Source organism: Heptranchias perlo, chromosome 8 (genome assembly GCF_035084215.1).
Source record: "Heptranchias perlo isolate sHepPer1 chromosome 8, sHepPer1.hap1, whole genome shotgun sequence".
Classification (NCBI taxonomy): Eukaryota; Metazoa; Chordata; class Chondrichthyes; order Hexanchiformes; family Hexanchidae; genus Heptranchias; species Heptranchias perlo.
In genome coordinates, this window is record NC_090332.1 from 7,804,588 (window position 1) to 7,824,520 (window position 19,933).

Below are 19,933 nucleotides of genomic sequence, written 5' to 3' on the forward strand. Positions count from 1 at the left end.
CCGTGGCCCCCTTTCTGAAGCCTCAGCTGAGATCAGCTAAATCAAAACAAACCTCGTCAGTAAGGTGCAGCAGCTCACTTACAAATCTGGCTGAGTCAGCGGAAGAGCAAATCGAAATGTTAATCGAATATGCTTTGTGTGCTACTTGGCTTGTAAGAAGATTCCCTCTCTGAGACAGTTGTTCTCCAGTGTTTGAAATGGATGCCACTACTTATATAACTCTGCCAAATGTGCATGAGGTTTTGACATTTCTGTCCCACTTCTCAAGAACCAGCGTTTAGAGTGTGTCTCTCACTGTCTCTCATTTGTCACCTTGCTTGTCGGAAATCCAGTACTGGATAAGCAAAAATTTCCTCCAACTAAATATTGGGGAGACTGAAGCCATTGTCTTTGGTCCCCACTGCAACCTCCATTCCCTGGCCAACGACTCCATCCCTCGCCCTGGCCGCTGTCTCAGGCTGAACCAGACCGTTCGCAACCTTGCCATCCTATTTGACCCTAAGATGAGCTGCCGACCACATATCCGCTCCATCACCAAGGTCGCCTACTTCCACCTCCCTAACATCGCCCGTCTCCGCCCCTGCCTCAGCTCATCTGCTGCTAAAACCTCATCCATGCCTTTGTTACCTCTAGACTTGACTATTCCAATGCTCTCCTGGCTGGCCTCCCATCCTCCACCCTCCATAAACTTGAGCTCATCCAAAACTCTGCTGCCCGTATCCTAACTTGCACCATGTCCCGTTCACCCATCACCCCTGTGCTCGTTGACCTACATTGGCTCCCAGTATGGGATCGCCTCAATTTTAAAACTCTCATCCTTGTTTTCAAATCCGTCCATGGCCTCGCCCCTCCCTATCTTTGTAATCTGCTCCAACCCTACAACCCTCCGAGATCTCTGTGCTCCTCCAATTCTTGCCTCTTGCGCATCCCTGATTTTAATCGCTCCACCATTGACTGACATGTCTTCAGCTACCTAGGCCCTAAGCTCTGGAATTACATCGCTAAACCTCTCCGTCTCTCTACCTCTCTCTCCTCCTTTAAGATGCTCCTTAAAACCTACCTGTTCTGTCCAAATGCCTCCTTATGTGGCTAGGTGTGAAATTTTGTTTGACAAAGCTCTTGTGAAGCACCCTGGGACGTTTTACTATGTTAAAGGCGCTATATAAATGCAAGTTATTGTTGTGTTGTTTTGTGCTCATCAAGATAAGGAATGTTAGTGCTGGGAATGGAACCCTATCTATTTCCGATACCCAGTATCAGTATCAAGCAATCCTAGTTACTTGCTTACATAACTACTTGCAGAGTAAAGCTCTAACTCTACCCTAGCCCAAAAATGTGCCTCAACCCCAACCTCAGATGGAAGCAACTACTGCACCACTGCAACAATTTTTCCATTTCCCACAGTTAAGCATCCCATGGTTGCAGCAGTTTTGTGCAGAGAAGCATTCCCCCACTGAGAACTGAATTCAGAGTGCCAAAACCCTTTTCACATAAGCTCTTAGAGCCAGCAGACACGTTGTGAATCAATTCAATTTAGCGAACTCTTGATTCACAGCCTCTAGAAAACATTCTCATCATTCTCCAATCATGCAGATTACCTGAGTATTGGATGCAGCATACAGGTGTTGGTTGGTTTGAAACAGAAACTCGTACATGAAGTGTGCTTGGTGCCAGACTGTCCAGTGGGTATTCTTTGGTAATTCCCCTATAGTAAATCGTAGCACTAAGCATCAGCAACAGGTCTTCATGTAGAAATATAGGATAATTAAACATATTCTAGTTCTTACTGATCATAAACACTATTTTTCCCCAAATTAACAGGAAAGTGTGGGGTTGAAATTGGACATGGGCGGGGACACAAAACACACTGTCCATCCGATACTCAGTTCCACCGATTTCATTAGAACTGGATATCAGGCGAGTCATTTAACGGTCGGCAAATGCAATTTCACCTGTTTTGAGTCCCCAATTTCACCTACAAGGCATTGTACAAAAACAGCATTGGACATAGAAGGATAGAATCATAGAACGGTTGCAGTACAGAAGGCAGCCATTCGGCCCATCGAGCCGGTGCCAGCTCTTTGTAAGAGCAACCCATTTCCCCGCTCTTTCCCCGTAGCCCTGCAAAATTTTTCCCTTCAAGTATTTGTCCAATTCCTTTTTGAAAGCCACCATTAAATCTGATTCCACCACCCTTTCAGGAAGCGAGAGCCCCTCAGGACATCATAGTTCATTTCAACTATAACATTACATTACACGAGTGAAGTTTCTTATTTATTGAAGTACATTTTGCTAATGACCAATCAAGTAATAAAGAGCTCACTTTATATTTACCGTTAGGGACAGTATCCTGTTAGTAAGCATAACAAATTCAAATACACCACATAAGCATACATACAGAATGCTTGATTTGCATGTACTTCCATGCTTTTGTGTTCTGTCGAGAATATTAGAAAGGAGGCTAAAAAGAGTGATGGATCCAATAAGATTTTTACAATTGCACAACACCCCCAACCCTTTTGTGATCAAATTTCAGAAATTAAGAAGACTTCCTTGCAAATGGTTTTCTTACTTGAGACAGCCATTTTTCTCTTGCATGCCTGAGCTGACACGTTTTGGGGGATTTACCTTTGGTGAGAACATGTTCACCCTATAACAAAATCAACAACATCATAACATTAGTCACAAAACATTGATTTCAATGGACATGATTTTAAAAGGGAAAAAAACGGGTGGGTTGGGGGGAGGGTGGGCATTCAAAATCGCAATCATTTTGGTTGCGCCTCAACCCGCCTCCAACCCACCGACTTCCGGTTTTCACTGGGGCGGGACGAGGGGCGGACGACCAACCCGCTCCCACGAGGCGGGTTGGTGATTGTAACCTTTCAAGGAGGCTGCGGGCCTCCATTTTCCCAGAGTTTCCAATTTCAATCCCTGGGGGCCGGGATTCCCGCGCCTTCTCTTTTACGCCACGTGAAAGGCGACGAGAAGGCCTGAAACTAACAGGTATGTGCCTTTCTGGCACAGGTTGTGAGCCCAGGGGAGCAGGTGTGCTTCTCCCAGTCCCAACAAGCCTACCTGCAGCGACCCCCCAACAATTCCGCACCCCCCCCCCCCACATCCCGATCGTGGGCACCCCCCCCCCCCCCACAACAATGAATGCGGACTCCCTGATTCCCCCCCAACAATCGTGGACCCCCGTAATGACCCAATTCTCCTCCCCCAATGATTGCGGCCCCCCACACTGACCCCCCCACCCCGACACCAATATCCCCCCCCCCGGTAACTGACCCCCGATCCCTCCCCCCATGAGCAAGCGTCTGAGGTGCGAAAGCCATGCTTCAGATGACAAAACCAATCAGAGGGCCTTACAATATGCCCCACAGACTTTCTTGCTTTACTTAAGTTAAAGGTTTCTCCTCGGACAGTCCACTGCCTGTTAATAAGACCATAAGAGCCCATAAGAGATAGGAGCAGGAATAGGCATTAGGCCCCTCGAGCCTGCTCCGCCATTTAATGAGATCATGGCTGATCTGATTTTTACCTCAACTCCACTTTCCCACCCTTTCCCCATATTCTTTGACTCCCTTGCTGATCAAAAATTTGTCTAACTCAGCCTTGAATGTATTCAATGACTCAGCCTCCACAGCTTTTTGGGGTAAAGAATTCCAAAGATTCACGACCCTCTGGGAGAAGAAATTCCTCCTCATTTCCGTCTTAAATGGGCGACCCCTTTTTCTGAGACTATGTCCCCTAGTTTTAAATTCCACCATGAGGGGTAACATCCTCTCAGCATCTACCCTATCGAGTCCCCACAGAATCTTGTATGTTTCAATAAGATCTCCTCTCATTCTTCTAAACTTCAGTGAGTATAGACCCAACCTGTTCAATCTTTCCTCATAAGACAACCCTTCCATACCCGGAATCAACCTAGTGAACCTTCTCTGAACTGCCTCCAAAGCAAGTATGTTCTTCCTTAAATAAGGGCACCAGAACTGTACACAGTACTATAGGTGTGGTCTCACCAGCACCCTGTACAGTTGTAGCATGACTTCCCTGCTTTTATACTCCATCCCCCTAGAAATAAAGGCCAATAGTCCGTTTGCCTTCTGGATTACCTGCTGCACCTGTATGTTGACTTTTTGTGTTTCATGTACGAGGACACCCAGATCCCTCTGTACCACAGCATTTTGTAGTTTTTCTCCATTCAAATAATATTTTGCTTTTTTATTTTTCCTCCCAAAGTGGATGACTTCACATTTTCCCACATTATATTCCATCTGCCAAATTTTTGCCCATTCGCTTAGCCTGTCAATATCCCTTTGCAGACACTTTGTGTCCTCCTTGCAACTTGCTTTTCCACCTATCTTTGTATCAGCAAATTTGGCCACAACACACTCTGTTCCTTCATCCAAGTCATTGATATATATTGTAAATAGTTGAGGCCCCAGCACTGATCCCTGCGGCACCCCACGAGTTACAGATTGCCATTTTGAAAGTGACCCTTTTATCCCAACTCTTTGTTTTCTGTTAGTTAGCCAATCCTCTATCCATGCCAGTATATTACCCCCAACACCATGAGCTCTTATCTTGTGCAGTAATCTTTTATGTGGCACCTTATCGAATGCCTTTTGGAAATCCAAATATACTGCATCCATTGATTCCCCTTTATCCACCCTGCCCATTACTTCCTCAAAGAACTCTAATAAATTTGTCAGACATGATTTTCCTTTCATAAAACCATGTTGACTCTCCTTGACTGTATTATGAGTCTCCAAATGTCCTGCTACTACTTCCTTAATAATGGATTCTAGCATTATCCCAATGATAGATGTTAGGCTAACTGGTCTATAGTTACCTGCTTTCTGACTCACTCCCTTCTTGAATAGGGAGGTTACGTTTGCAGTTTTCCAATCCGCTGGGACCTTTCCAGAATCTAGTGAATTCTGGAAGATTACAACCAATGCATCCACTATTTCTGTAGCCACTTCCTTTAAGACTCTCGGATGCAAGCCATCAGGTCCAGGGGACTTGTCAGCCTTTAGACACATTAGTTTATCTAGTACTTTTTCTCTAGTGATAGTGATTGTTTTTAGTTCCTCCCTCCCCTTTGCCCCATGATTTTCTACTATTATTAGTATGTTATTAGTGTCTTCTACTGTGAAGACAGATACAAAATATCTGTTCAATTCCCCTGCCATTTCCTTGTTTTCCATTATTATTTCCCCAGTCTCATCCTCTAAGGGACCAATGTTTACTTTAGCTACCCTCTTCCTTTTTATATACTTGTAGAAGCTTTTACTGTCAGTTTTTATATTTCTTGCCAGTTTACTCTCATAATTTATTTTCTCCCTCTTTATTATTCTTTTAGTCATCCTTTGCTGGTTTTTAAAGTTTTCCCAATCTTTGAGCTTACCACTAATCTTTGCCATGTTATCAGTGGCTCTTACCTAGGTGCTGAGGTGTAGCCAGAAGACTTCACTTTGGTATGAAACACTACTGGCTTGTCTTTTATACCGCTGGTCACTAGTTCCAGGAATTTAAAAAGAAAAGACATGTTACTTTTTGGAAGGTGTTAAGCCAGTCTTTGATGTTTGCATTCATGCATTAGAGAAGGAACACTGTTATTTGCAATAAGCATAAATGAAGAAAAAAGGTGTATTTACCTAGGTTGGCATATAACAGGAATAACTGTACCAGCACTAAATAAGTAACCATTTACTGTATATCATTTAGTTAGCCAGTAGACAGATGAGTGAAATAATAAAATGGTATCATAAAAAAAGATTATGCTACGTTAAGAAAACAATAACCTCACAAAATATATTGTGGAATCATCTCGTCCATTGGATTTAATTTGATCATATTTTAATACTTTAATACAGTATTAGTGTTATACCACAGAAATTCATTTTAGTATTATAATGCAGTAATACATTAGTGTTATAGTAGAGTATTGTGCTATAGTGCAATGCTACAGTGTTATACAGTATAGTATTACTGTTAAAATACAGCACTATATATTAGTGTTCTGGTACAGTATTAGTGTTGTAGTAGAGCAATATATTAGTGTTACAGTATGGCATTAAATGCTACAGCACAGCAATATATTAGTTATGGTGCATTAATATATAAATGTTATAGTACAGGAATCTATTAGGGTTATAGAATAACACTATATTAGTTACAGTATACTACCTACATATGTTAGTGTTATAATGCTGTATTATTGCTATTGTACAGTGTTATAGTACAGTATTATATATTGGTATTACAGTACAGTATTAGCGTTAACATATATGCTATAGTATGGTAATATTTTCTTTTCATATACACTATAGCACAGTACTTTATTTTGGTCAGCTAGGTTTCTGACATACATGGAGACCCACTACCACACTTAAGAGTACAAACCAAGCTACTGAGAAATCCACCAGGTACAGTTTCTGCTTGCACAGTCTCTCCATGGGAACCCAGCACACTTAACCTAAGTGCTGAGAGCTTAGGCACAAATTGACAACAGTCAAGGCAGTATGAAGCTTATTAATGCTGTGTGCTGATAGTCTGAGGGACTGCCAAGTGCAGACAGGGGTACTGCTGGAGTTATTCTCTCAAACTTCAGTCAAAGCCATTATAACCATAACCTGTCGAGATTTGTGGACTTTTTAGAAATGCCTGTCGTTTCTTCCTGCTTAGTGCTTAATAATCTGCATATGCTCTTTTGCCAGATATAATACTGCTTGCCATTGGCTACTAAAAGTAAATAACATATTTCTATCACAAAGGAAAGGTGCAGCAGAGGATACCTCCTTCCCAAAGTATGAGTTGAAAAGGGCAACTGTTTTGAAAAAAAGTGTTTAACAAACCTTTCTTCATTCTGTACAAACGCACGACATGATGACGTAAATCACATCAAAAAGTAACATTATGCCACTTGGCTTTTTTGGCTCTTCTCCCTCCCAAATAAAAATATTTACTCAACATTTTTTCAGAAAGCAGGGCCCCTAGTGAAATCTCTCCATAATTTACAAAATGTAGTTACCATAAGGACCGTGACATAACTAATCACAAAGTCTGGTATGACAATGCGCAAGGATTTGAATTTTTTTTAAAAGAACATCATTGAACTCACCCTTCTTCAGAAAAAAAAAGTCTTAAATTCCACTAATAGAAGGCAATCCCATTGCACTCACCAGGGGGGTGAAATTGGATCTTTTCGCTTGTTTCTGGAGCACGAGAAGGGAACAAAATGGTCCAATTTTGTGGGGACATGTCCAAAGGCGCCTGAAATAGGTCCGATGCCATATTGACGTGCCCCAACCAAGAGGCGAGAGGCCAGCCCGAAATTGGGCCTCGGGCCTCTGACATTATATGCACAAGTTGCCGGCGCCATCGCACTTTCACAGTTAGCTCGCAATTTACAATTGCCGAACGTCGGCCCGCTTGCCTCACCAGCAACGGCCCAAAGATAAGTCCCAAAAGGGCGTTTGGAGCAGGCAATGGAGTGGGGGGCGGCGTGGGCAATTGTGACAACTGTGGAGTAGGGGGAGCACTCCTGCTCCAAAAAGGTTTTTTAAAAATCTAAAATGTAAAATAAAAAATGTAGCTTCCGATGGTGGCTGCAGGGGTTGCTGAAAAACTCTGAGCGGGGCAGGCTCGGCATCTGCTCTGCTCATCTTAAACTAATTTTATATAGGAGCCCTTCAACAGGTGTTAGGCCCCTAATTAAGATATGCCAGAAGCCTAACGTAACACCTGCAAACGAGGAATAATTTCTACCCCTCAGGCGTGGAACAGAATCGTCCCTGACGGCTGCCTCTGCAGGCATTAACCCTAACCCTTTGTATATGCTAATGAGGGCCTAACGCCTGTTTAAGGACCCTTCTTCAAAATTGGTCAGAAACTGAGTGGAGCAGTTTTTTCCGGTTCCTTAAAAGGGTCCACTGGAGGCCGCCAACAGAAAGGTGAGATTTTTCTTTTTACATTACCTTAATCTGGAGACAGGAGCGCGCCTCCTGGCTCCACAGCACAACTGTGGACCATTGCCGGTTCAGGCTCATCCTCCTTCCGTTCACCTCTCCTACCTCCCGTCCCAGGACGTACCTGAGGACCGCCAGTGGCGTTGCAGCCGGGCCATATTGGTCCCGAAGAAACCGGCGAGCTGCCTCAGGGGGCCTGACAGACACCCGCAGCTCACCGGAATTATTCAAATGAGGCCCCGCCGTGAGCGTGCTGATCATTTTGAACCCAATATTGGGCCTAAACAAATATCGCCCCCAATGTGTCAAAATTGAGTCCCAAATTAACTTTCAACAAGTAAAAGCTTGAAAATCAAGCATTCCTAAAAACTCTCTGCAAAAGTCAACCCTAAGGTGCCTATCTCAGCATACAAATCTTATGTACTGGAGGACTGAAACAACCTAGCATTGATATTTGTCAAACTTGAAAACTGCGCTTATTAGAAGCTTGTTAATAGAACGTCCATGCCCCTTTCACTAAACACAGTTAAAGCGCATGCATACTGACTACATCTGTCAGTAGCACAACATATCAGTGTCCTAATATCAAAGTCATTCACTTGTCCAAGTCAGGCACCCTTCATTAGAGATGTGCCCGCAGTGGCGCGAGTGCTCGCTGGACCCCAGGAAAAGTAGATGCCCTCCCGCTGACCCCGCTGGAGGGCACCAGCAGACACCATGGATTGCAACCCGTGGATTTTCTGTGCCACAAAGTCTACTCATTCCTGTAATTGCAAAGAAACAAATTCCAAGCTTTCCCTCTAAATGAGCTGGGTTTTCATTGGATACGGTGTCTGAAGTATTCCCTTTAAAGGAACATTCTGACTGATAAGGTATCTTCAATTAAAATTAAACTATATAAGCTGTTCTTTTCTCTTTCACAATGTTAATGTAGAAAAATGAGAAGCATTCCCAAATATCACCTGTGTAAAGAAAACATATGACTTTGGGAATTAAATCTCCATGACATCCTTCAGGGATCAATTATTTGAAACAATTTATCTTCACTTTTGATATATATGTGGCTCATTTCAGCTGTAAAATTTTTTAAGATTTTTTTTTATCATGTATTTATATAATAGATTAATAATACCAAATTTTATATATATATAGATGGCTCAGTTCAGCAGTAAAATTAAAATTTAAAAACATCAATAGCAGTCAATTTCACTATGTTAACCCTAACATAGTTTGAGACATGCAATATTTGTGCATCTAACCTGAAAAGCAGAGCCATGTTTTTGAATCTGGTGATATGGTCGAAATGAAGATTTTCTTTAGACCGTACTTTTTTCCACCCCCTCTAAAGTGATTTTTCTTTCTTACACATGCCAAAGTCATCATCTTTTAAGACAAGCCAAACTATCACAGCGAACAATAGCAAAAACAGCAGAGTCTGAAAGATGATGAATGAAAAAATGTGCAGCTTTTGACAGGGATCACTTAAGGCCTGCTACAGAGGGCCTCAGTTACACAACCTGGCACTCAGAGACATCCAGCTACCATAAAACTAATTCAGTCCCCACTAAAAACCTTAATGTTGCTTTTCCTTCTTGTAGTCTTTGATCTTTGTTATAATGTATTTCTAACAAACTTGCATGTGCAGGTCCTTTCAACACACGGCTCCAGCCATTGTTATTCACAATCTTTTTTAGATTCGTTCATGGGGTGTGGGCTTCGCTGGCAAGGCCAGCATTTATTGCCCATCCCTAATTGCCCTTGAGATTGGTGGTGGTGAGCAGCCTTCTTGAACCGCTGCAGTCCGTGTGGTGAAGGTTCTCCCACAGTGCTGTTAGATAGGGAGTTCCAGGATTTTGAACCAGCGATGATGAAGGAACGGCGATATATTTCCAAGTCGGGATGGTGTGTGACTTGGAGGGGAACATGCAGGTGGTGTTGTTCCTATGTGCCTGCTGCCCTTGTCCTTCCAGGTGATAGAGGTCGCGGGTTTGGGAGGTGCTGTCAAAGAAGCCTTGGCGAGTTGCTGCAGTGTATCCTGTAGATTGCACACACTGCAACCACGGTGCACCGGTGGTAAAGGGAGTGAATGTTTAGGGTGGTGGATGGGGTGCCAATCAAGTCAGCTGCTTTGTCCTGGATGGTGTCAAGCTTCTTGAGTGTTGTTGGAGCTGCACTCATTCAGGCAAGTGGACAGTATTCCAACACACTCTTGACTGGTGCCTTGTAGATGATGGAAAGGCTTTGGGCAGTCAGGAGGTGAGTCACTCGCAGCAGAATACCCAGCCTCTGACCTGCTCTTATAGCCACAGTATTTATGTGGCTGGTCCAGTTAAGTTTCTGGTCAATGGTGACCCCCAGGATGTTGATGGTGGGGGATTCGGCAATGGTAATGCCGTTGAATGTCAAAGGGAGGTGGTTAGACTCTCTCTTGTTGGAGGTGGTCAATGCCTGGCACTTGCCTGGCACGAATGTTACTTGCCACTTATCAGCCCAAGCCTGGATGTTGTTCAGGTCTTGCTGCATGCGGGCACAGGCTGCTTCATTATTTGAGGGTTGCGAGTGGAACGAAACACTGAAATCATCAGCAAACATCCCCATTTCTGACTTTATGATAGAGGGAAGGTCATTGATGAAGCAGCTGAAGCTGGTTGGGCCTAAGACACTGCCCTGAGGAACTCCTGCAGCAATGTCCTGGGGCTGAGATGATTGGCTTCCAACAACCACTACCATCTTCCTTTGTGCTAGGTACTGGAGAGTTTTCCCCCTCATTCCCATTGACTTCAATTTTACTAGGGCTCCTTGGTGCCACACTCGGTCAAATGCTGCCTTGATGTCAAGGGCAGTCACTCTCACCTCACCTCACCTCTGGAATTCAGCTCTTTTGTCCAAGGCTGTAATGAGGTCTGGAGCCGAGTGGTCCTTGCAGAACCCAAACCGAGCATCGGTGAGCAGGTTATTGGTGAGTAAGTGCCGCTTGATAGCACTGTCGATGACACCTTCCATCACTTTGCTGATGATTGAGAGTAGACTGGTGGGGCGGTAATTGGCTGGATTTGTCCTGCTTTTTGTGGACAGGACATACCTGGGCAATTTTCCACATTGTCGGGTAGATGCCAGTGTTGTAGCTGTACTGGAACAGTTTGGCTAGAGGCGCGGCTAGTTCTGGAGCACAAGTCTTCAGTACTACAGCCGGGATGTTGTCGGGGCCCATAGCCTTTGCTGTATCCAGTGCACTCAGCCATTTCTTGATATTACTTGGAGTAAATCGAATTGGCTGAAGACTGGCTTCTGTGATGGTGGGGATATCGGGAAGAGGTCGAGATGGATCATCCACTCCGCACTTCTGGCTGTAGATGGTTGCAAATGCTTCAGCCTTGTCTTATGCACTCACGTGCTGGACTCTGCCATCATTGAGGATGGGGATATTCACGGAGCCTCCTCCTCCCGTTAGTTGTTTAATTGTCCACCACCATTCACGACTGGATGTGGCAGGACTGCAGAGCTTTGATCTGATCCGTTGGTTGTGGAATTGCTTAGCTCTGTCTTTAGTATGTTGCTTCTGCTGTTTAGCATGCATGTAGTCCTGAGTTGTAGCTTCACCGGGTTGGCACCTCATTTTTAGGTACGCCTGGTGCTACTCCTGGCATGCTCTTCTACACTCCTGGTAGAGTGAGGAATATGCCCGGCCATGAGATTACAGATTGTGCTGGAATATAATTCTGCTGCTGCTGATGGCCCACAGTGCCTCATGGATGCCTAGTTTTGAGCTGCTAGATCTGTTCTGAATCTATCCCATTTAGCATGGTGGTAGTGCCACACATGTTGGATGGTGTCCTCAGTGTGAAGATGGGACATCGTCTCCACAGGGACCGATGCATCTGCGACAGGTAGATTGGTGAGGACGTGGTCAAGTAGGTTTTTCCCTTGTGTTGGTTCGCTCACCACCTGACGCAAGCCCAGTCTAGCAGCTAAGTCCTTCAGGACTCGGCCAGCTCGGTCAGTAGTGGTGCTACCGAGCCACTCTTGGTGATGGACATTGTGTGCCCTTGCTACCCTCAGTGCTTCCTCCAAGTGGTGCTCAGCATGGAGGAGGTCTGATTCATCAGCTGAGGGAGGGTGGTTGGTGGTAATCAACAGGAGGTTTCCTTGCCCATGTTTGACCTGATGCCATGAGATTTCATGGGGATCAGAGTCAATGTTGAGGATTCCCAGGGCCACCCTCTCCTGACTGTATACCACTGTACCGCCACCTCTGGTGGGTCTGTCCTGCTGGTGGGACAGGACATACCCAGAGATGGTAATGGAAGAGTCTGGGACATTGGCTGAAAAGTACGATTCTGTGAGTATGGCTATGTCAGGCTGTTGCTTGACTAATCTGTGGGACAGCTCTCCCAATTTTGGCACAAGTCCCCAGATGTTAGTGAGAAGGACTTTGCAGGGTCGATTGGGCTCGGTTTGCCTTTATCATGTCCGGTGCCTAGTGGTCTGATGCCGCGTGGTCCATGCAGTTTTATTCCATCACCATAAACAATCTGCCATATGTTCCTTCATATTTTCTGTGGCATAACCCCTTTTTTCTTTTTAGTACAATCTAAGTACAATCGAAAGTGTATCCAAAAGTTGCCAAAACGTTAATCAGTGAGATGTAAATGGAAAAGTGCGCATACCTAAAAATCAAAACTGAAAAAGAAATTGCCTAAAAAGTCACCTCCAGTTTACATTTGGATTGCTATTATTTTATGCAAAGTTTCTGGCTTCAGGACCAAATCAATTTCAGCAGAAGTTAATTATAATATTAAGAACATTTGCAGTTGGAAAAGGCCATTTATCCCTTAAATGCACCTCCTGCCACATGACCAGCTCAATCATAGACTTTCCTATACACCCAAATCCATTCACCTGAGCTCTCCATGCAACTCTTCTTAACCCCTATGTGAATCAAGCAGATCTCTATATCTCTCAATTCCCTTTCTCACTAGGTTTGATTCAGTCTGTACTAAAGCAATTTTGCCAAATCATGTTACCAGTTGGAGGATTGAAATTCTCTCTGGTTAAGTGCGTACCTATAAAACGTACACACCGTTTAAAGTATCAATTTGGAGCAATAATTCTCCTCAGTTTTTTCTACAGAAGGATGTTCCATTTAGAGGAGATGATGGTTTTTCTTTACACTTACCAGTACAGTTTTGAAGTCCATGAACTCAATAGCAGCAGATCAGTTGTTCACCCAAAGGAGCAATTTAGTACTGCAGTGTTTCATTTTAACCAAGTGTCCGAGTCTACCATTATCAATGTCGCGATCTTAGATCCCCTGGCAGCTCTATTATGGAAGTAGGGTGGACAATTTCTCTTAAATTAGATTTTAGTTCTAAATTTATATGGATCCTCTTTTAGATACAGACCTCAAATAAATGTATGCCATATGTTTCCAAACTGTGGTCCCTGGATTTTGGCAGGGTCAATGAAGGGTTCCACAAGGTCATCAGATTTCTGTCAGATTATTATATTTTTCTGTGTTTATTTACTTACTACCACCTTGGGTTGATTTTAACCCCAACAAGTTTCGGGCAGCCTGCAGAAACACCCGATTGGCCGTCTCCCATACGGCAAGTTGCCAATGGGGAGTGCATTTCACACTGGTAGCTGGCCTCTATCATGCAAATGAGGGGCAACCCAGGAACTGGGATGGGTCCCCCGCTGACTCCTCCGAGCAGCCCCAGCTCTTGCCCCACCCATTTCCGCTAGGAGGCCAAAGCTACACTCAATGTGTAGCTACAAACCATTTATTTAAAACCCTATGGTGATTAGGTTCTACACTACAGAGTTGGGTCATGGGTCCCCCATCAGAAATGTGATTTTGTAAAATCAGCCCTTACAATTTATATGTTACTAGGTTTCATAAGAGAATAACAAATATCTAGATGTGATTGCTAGGCAGTAATTTAATAAATCCAGATGACATTGTGACAAAATGGTATATAACAGTTATATGACTCTCCAAACTGGGTAACAAATGTAAAAACATTCCTTTATATCAAATATTATTCGAAATACTGTACACAGTTTATGAATATAGTCAATTTTGGAGCCATTCACAGATTCGCAGCGCAGATTCACCAGAATGATACCAGGACTAAAAGGGTTAAATTATGAGGGCAGGTTGCATAGACTTGGCTTGTATTCCTTTGAGTATAGAAGATTAAGGAGTGACCTAATTGAGATGTTTAAAGGATTTGATAGGGCAGATAGAGAGAAACTATTTCCTCTGGTGGGGGAGTCCAGAACAAGGGGACATAACCTTAAAATTAGAGCTAGGCCGTTCAGAGGTGATGTCAGGAAGCACTTCTTCACACAAAGGGTAGTGGAAATCTGGAACTCTCTTCCCCCAAAAAGCTGTTGAGGCTGGGGGTCAATTGAAAATTTCAAAACTGAGATTGATAGATTTTTGTTAGGCAAGGGTATTAAGGGTTAGGGAACCAAGGCGGATAAAGGGAGTTGAAGTACAGATCAGCCATGATTTAATTGAATGACAGAACAGACTCGAGGGTCTGAATGGCCTACTCCTGGTCCTATGTTCCATTTTTGTGCTTCCGGCAGTTGCTTCTGCCAACATAAACATTTAGTGAACTCCATGAAGTTAATGTGTATTGACAATCACACAAAATTAACAACTGTAAAACCATCACAGCAAGTTCATCCTCTGATGATCTGCAGCAAATCTCAGCTCTTGGCATGATATTTAGCTAAAATGGGTGGCTTGCTGTTTAATAGATTTAAAAGCTAGCCTAGTAAGATCAACAAACAAAAACATTACAATTGCAAGAGGTCAGTTCCAATTTATACAGTTTGAACTCTAATCTAAACACGAAATAAAACTACGATACAAGGGGGTGGGTTTTCATCTTCGCTGCCTGGGCAGTAATCTGGTGGAGTCAATTGACCACCCATTGATTTCAATGGAATGAAAATCAGACAGGTTCTATAACTGTTGGGGGACAATAATATATCACAAGAAGAGAAACAACTACAAACACAACACAGTATGAACCACCCATGACTAGTTGTGCACAATCTGAGACAGCCTCCAAATAAAAGGGAATAGTAGATTCAGATTATTTATTTTTTTAATTACAAGTATTAAAATGAATGCCAACTAAGTACTGTAAATTCAATCAGCAGCCATAAATCCGGCTGCAACATAATCATTGTACTTCTGTTCACATACTGGAGAAACAGGGAAACAGCGCGTACCTGTCTTTGAGTGACCAACTGGCTTGCTTTTCTCTTTCTTCTTCAGGTCACAGTTCAAAGGGGAAGTGGGCAGCAAAGGTGTTCTGAAAGAAAGATCAGCTGATCAGTACTGTCTGCCAATCAAGTGACTCCAGTAGCTCATATTAATAATCGTTAAATTAATGAATGATTAGAGGGATGTAGTAAATAGTGAAAATGCCAGCCAAACTAAATAAAAATGAAAGGGAAACAAATATAAGGAATGAAGGTAATTAAAGAATAGCTGGATGCACTATGGATTATAGATAGGCAAATGGAAAGTAACATGATTGCAGAGACAGGAATCTCACATATAGTTGACACTTTAAATTTGTTTCCTTCCTTTAATCTTTCCATTCTTTCCCATGCTTTTCTTATTTGTTTGATTTTAAGGGTTGATTTTCCCTGCCCCAGCGCTCGACCTGATGTATGCTGCTCCTATCCAACCCCAGGATCCTTAGAATTTCTTCCCCACAGCCATTTACATGGCTTGGGATGGGCAATCCCCATATTGGCCCTCCCCCTGGCAGGACCAAGCACTGGTGGTAAGACCGAGAAAGTCAGGGGCAGCTCCAGGCTTCGGGAAATCAGCAGCCAAAAGATTCTGTTAACACTTCACGATCCGGGGGAGGGAGGGGAGGGGGTCAAAATTATGACAGCTGGCCTACCTAAAAAATCTTCAGCCTACCCACAGGATCGGTGCAAACCATCTGGTGGGAGGGGCTCGGGGCAGGCCACCTTTCCTGGGCACCCCCTAGTCTGGAGCTTCCAACAAAACTTACTGACAATGAGGCGCCCCCTCCTGCCAAAGTTAGATGGTTTAGTCACAAATACGAATCATGAATACGAATGCCATGGAAATATACTAAATCTGTAGATTAGTTTGCTGATACTACTACATTTACCATTTTTGCTATACAATTTAATATTTGCTGCTATTAAGCTGCACAAGTTATTATAGTGCACTTCTGCCAGCTATTACATACATACTGAGTAGGCTTTATTAATTTAAAGTATTAACATCTTTTTTAAATATCTAGTAAGGGGCTGTTTTACCTGGCAATGACACTGAGTGGTTCCTTCTCGCACTCTGCCAGGTTGCTATATTGCAGACACATTCTTGCAAGTTCATGCATATGAACTTCCAGCAGAGCAATATCCTTTCCAAACATAGAAGAAAGGAGACAGAAAATCTGTAGGAATAAAACAGACTGAATCCCAATAACTGGTACGCATTCAAAGATTGCAGTAAAATGTTTTACTCTTGTAAAAATATTGAGTATTTTTATCATCAGAAAAGTACTTGTAAAAATTGTGCAAAGACTGGCCACAATTGAAAAACAAAGGTTTGTGTAGAGACTCGAGCCTAGATTTTGCAGATTTGCGGACTTCCGCCCACCAAAAAGATGCACTTCTAACCCTGGCCAGTCTTCCAGCCTCAGAGTCATTACCACACTTTTTGGTGGGCTCCCCAGCCTCACCAGGGAGTCCACCCAGAGTTTTGCTCCATTAAGCCTCGGAGGTCTGCTGCAGCGTAGCTTGGAAGCTGCCAGCAAGGCTGTCAGTAAAAATGCTTAATGTTCCCGTTGTGGCAAGCGCAGACAATTAATTGCACAGGCTTCCCAGTCTAAAAACTTTTCTGCCGCCACAGCAAAGCTGGATGTCTGGGACCAACAGGCGCCTGGTATCCGGGTGTTGCTATGGCACTAAAGGTAGGAAATACGTCAGAGGATATATTTCCCTCATTTGTCCCTGGCATAATTACAGTGGAACTATTTTTAAAACAGTTGGTGATTCATCTATACATGTATAAAGGGTTGATTTTGAAATAAACTGCTAATATTGAAGAAACTGTTCCATAGTTTGTAATATATAATTCAATGCTAGTCAATACACAACAACTCATATTTATATACCTGTATTTATATACCTGTAACACTGTCAGTCTAGTTTTGAAATGTAATGAATACTAAATACACCATGTACAAAGTTTAAGGTGTGCGCTGAGCTTTATACACTTTTTGTTCCCCATCCCCAAATCCTTCATCTGGAGGTTACAATGGTTCAGCTTTCAGGGATTCTAATGACAATGTCAATGCTGCTCTCTAGTTAACTGAACACATGCTTATGTGGTGGAAGAAATACTCCTCCCCGTTCCTAATAAACAAAGACACACAAACACTTGTTCTCTGAGGAAGCCCAAGGGCGAATGTCCATTGAAGCTGCAATGCGTGCTTAGAACCATTCCTGACCTGCTTGAATAAAGTCTATTTTCAAAGTAACCAGGTCAATACAGATGTGTATGATAGTCTCTTGTGTATTTTTGGGCATGTGCATGACCTTTGGCTGACACAATTCTGCAAATACAACCCAGAAACATATGTATCCTTTTCTTTTGTGAGGATAACACACTCTCTTTTCTTTTTAAGTTACTTTTTTCCCTTTCACCTATTGGGTCTCCCCATACCAACCACAGTCCAGAAGGTGGATGGACCACTTACCCACAGACTCTTGCTCTAATACCAGCACCAAGAGGCAGCCATGATGATGACTCTGGCTCTGTTGGCCTCTCTGCCAGGCCCCTGCTGGGTGCATTCCCACTGTGTTGCAGCTGAGATTGGGAACTGAATGATATGACTAGACTACTCCAACGCTCTCCTGGCTGGCGTCCCATCTTCCACTCTCCGTAAATTTGAACTCATCCAAAACTCTGCTGCCCGTATCCTAACTCGCACCAAGTCCCGATCTCCCATCACCCCTGCGCTAGCTGACCTACATTGACTCCCGGTCGAGCAACGCCTCAGATTTAAAATTCTAATCCTTGTGTTCAAATCCCTCCATGGCCTCGTCCCTCCCTATCTCTGTAACTTCCTCCAGCCCTGCAATCCTCCTAGAACTCAGCATTGTGCTAATTCTGGCCTCACGCGCATCCCCGATTTCCTTCGCCCCATCATTGGCGATCGTGCCTTCAGCTGTCTAGGCCCTAAATTCTGGAATTCCCTCCCTAAACCTCTCTACCTCTCTCTCCTCCTTTAAGATGCTCCTTAAAACCTACCTATTTGATCAAGCTTTTGGTCATCTATCTTCTTATCTCCTTATGTGGCTCGGTGTCAAATTTTATCTGATTACACTCCTGTGAAGCGCCTTAGGACCTTTTACTATGTTAAAGGCGCTATGTTAATGCAAGTTGTTATGGAGCGGGAGGGAAGAATCACTGACAGAAACACAGGTTCCACCACTCCATAGTGTTACTTGCAGACAGCAATACTGCACTGACATGTTGTTTATACTCAATGGAAATACAATTTGGGTTCAGTGTAAACATACCTATATTGTTAACATAGGCATGGCAGTTAGAATGTATACAAAATTAAAACTAGTTTATTTTGTTAATTCCCTGTTGAAGAGATTTTTGAGGGTTTCCTCTTGCCTTGTTAGTGCTTCTACTTCCTATTGCATAAGATCCAACTGTCTGAATGCTTAACCCGAGATGATCTGAAACAAGATATTTTATATTATTAACCACCTAGACTTTTATGCATATTGAAACATACACAGTATTATGAAACAAGACAAAATATTTAATTAAAACTGAAAGTAGTTAAGTACTTAAGCAATGAACATAAAATCGCAATGATTAAGAGCTGAATGGACTATACGCATAAATAAGGCCCGTGTATGACACAAAATTACCTTCAAATTGCACAGTAGCATCAATTTCACCAGTGGCCAGATTAATATTGAATAACCCATTTATTGTCCCTACCCACAGGCTGCTGGAGTTTTCTGGTATAAAACTGAAACAAAAAGCAAACAGTAATATAAACAATTAAAAATGTCCAAATCAAAAACAGCAAAATCATAGAATCATAGAGTGATGCAGAACAGAAGGGGGCCATTCGGCCCATCGTGCCTGTGCAGGCTCTTTGAAAGAGCTATCCCCTGGAACTGTAGTAAAATGGTGGCAATCATTTTCAGGCACACATATGATCACCATTCACATCTCCGCTTTTGACTACGGAACTGTTACATTTTGGGGGTTTTACTCTTCATATTATTGATCTCAGACCACTTTCGTACGATAAGTCCTCATTCCCACTGTCCCAGACAGTGTTTTTACTTTCCCAGATATATAGGCGTGATCACGGATTGAACAGAGAACCCTCTTCATTTCATTTAGGCTTACTGATTTTACTCAGGCGCCCTCAATTTATTCTCCTTGACTTTGGAAGGCGGCAGAATAACACTTCATTGGACTATGACTTAGGTTTTAACAGCTAAACAAATATATTTGAACAGTAAAAGAAATAAGAAGCCAAAAGTTCAAGTCCCTCACACTGCACTCCTGCCATAACTCTAGCAGCAGTGGAGTGAAATAACCGCAAATAGGTTGCGATCCAGTTACGTCAGGTTACCCTTGCCCCAGAATTTCCATCTGGCCTAGTGGGGCAGAGCATCTGCCTGCCCCAAACAAGGCCATTGATGCAGGAGGAGGTGAGAACTCCCAATACCCAGAGCCTCTAAGAGGACTGATGAAGCATCAGAAGTCAGAGGTAGCCTTTTGTATGAAACTTTGCAAAATGCTTTTTGGAAGTCTAAATACACCATATTGTATGGCTTTCCATAGTCCATTTGGGATGTCACTTCTGCAAAAAAAAGGTCAAAGAGGTTGCCCAGGCAGGACT

The 19,933-nt window shown here is 43.2% G+C and overlaps 1 protein-coding gene across 4 annotated transcripts in view; it reads right to left on the bottom strand.

Annotated features, from left to right (window-relative positions):
• wdr27 (WD repeat domain 27) overlaps positions 1-19,933 on the bottom strand; it is a 327,145-nt gene that overhangs the window by 285,902 nt on the left and 21,310 nt on the right. For all 4 annotated transcript variants that reach the window (XR_010963597.1, XM_067988592.1, XM_067988591.1 and 1 more), the window contains exons 10-16: positions 18,942-19,045; positions 18,679-18,743; positions 16,305-16,441; positions 15,231-15,313; positions 5,451-5,526; positions 2,573-2,650; positions 1,599-1,705 (exon numbers count right to left, since the gene is read on the bottom strand). Coding sequence is in view for 3 of the 4 variants with exons in the window: in XM_067988592.1 (XP_067844693.1) it covers positions 1,599-1,705; positions 2,573-2,650; positions 5,451-5,526; positions 15,231-15,313; positions 16,305-16,441; positions 18,679-18,743; positions 18,942-19,045 (650 nt within the window). In the remaining variant the exon portion in view is untranslated. The remainder of the gene's footprint in view (positions 1-1,598; positions 1,706-2,572; positions 2,651-5,450; positions 5,527-15,230; positions 15,314-16,304; positions 16,442-18,678; positions 18,744-18,941; positions 19,046-19,933) is intronic.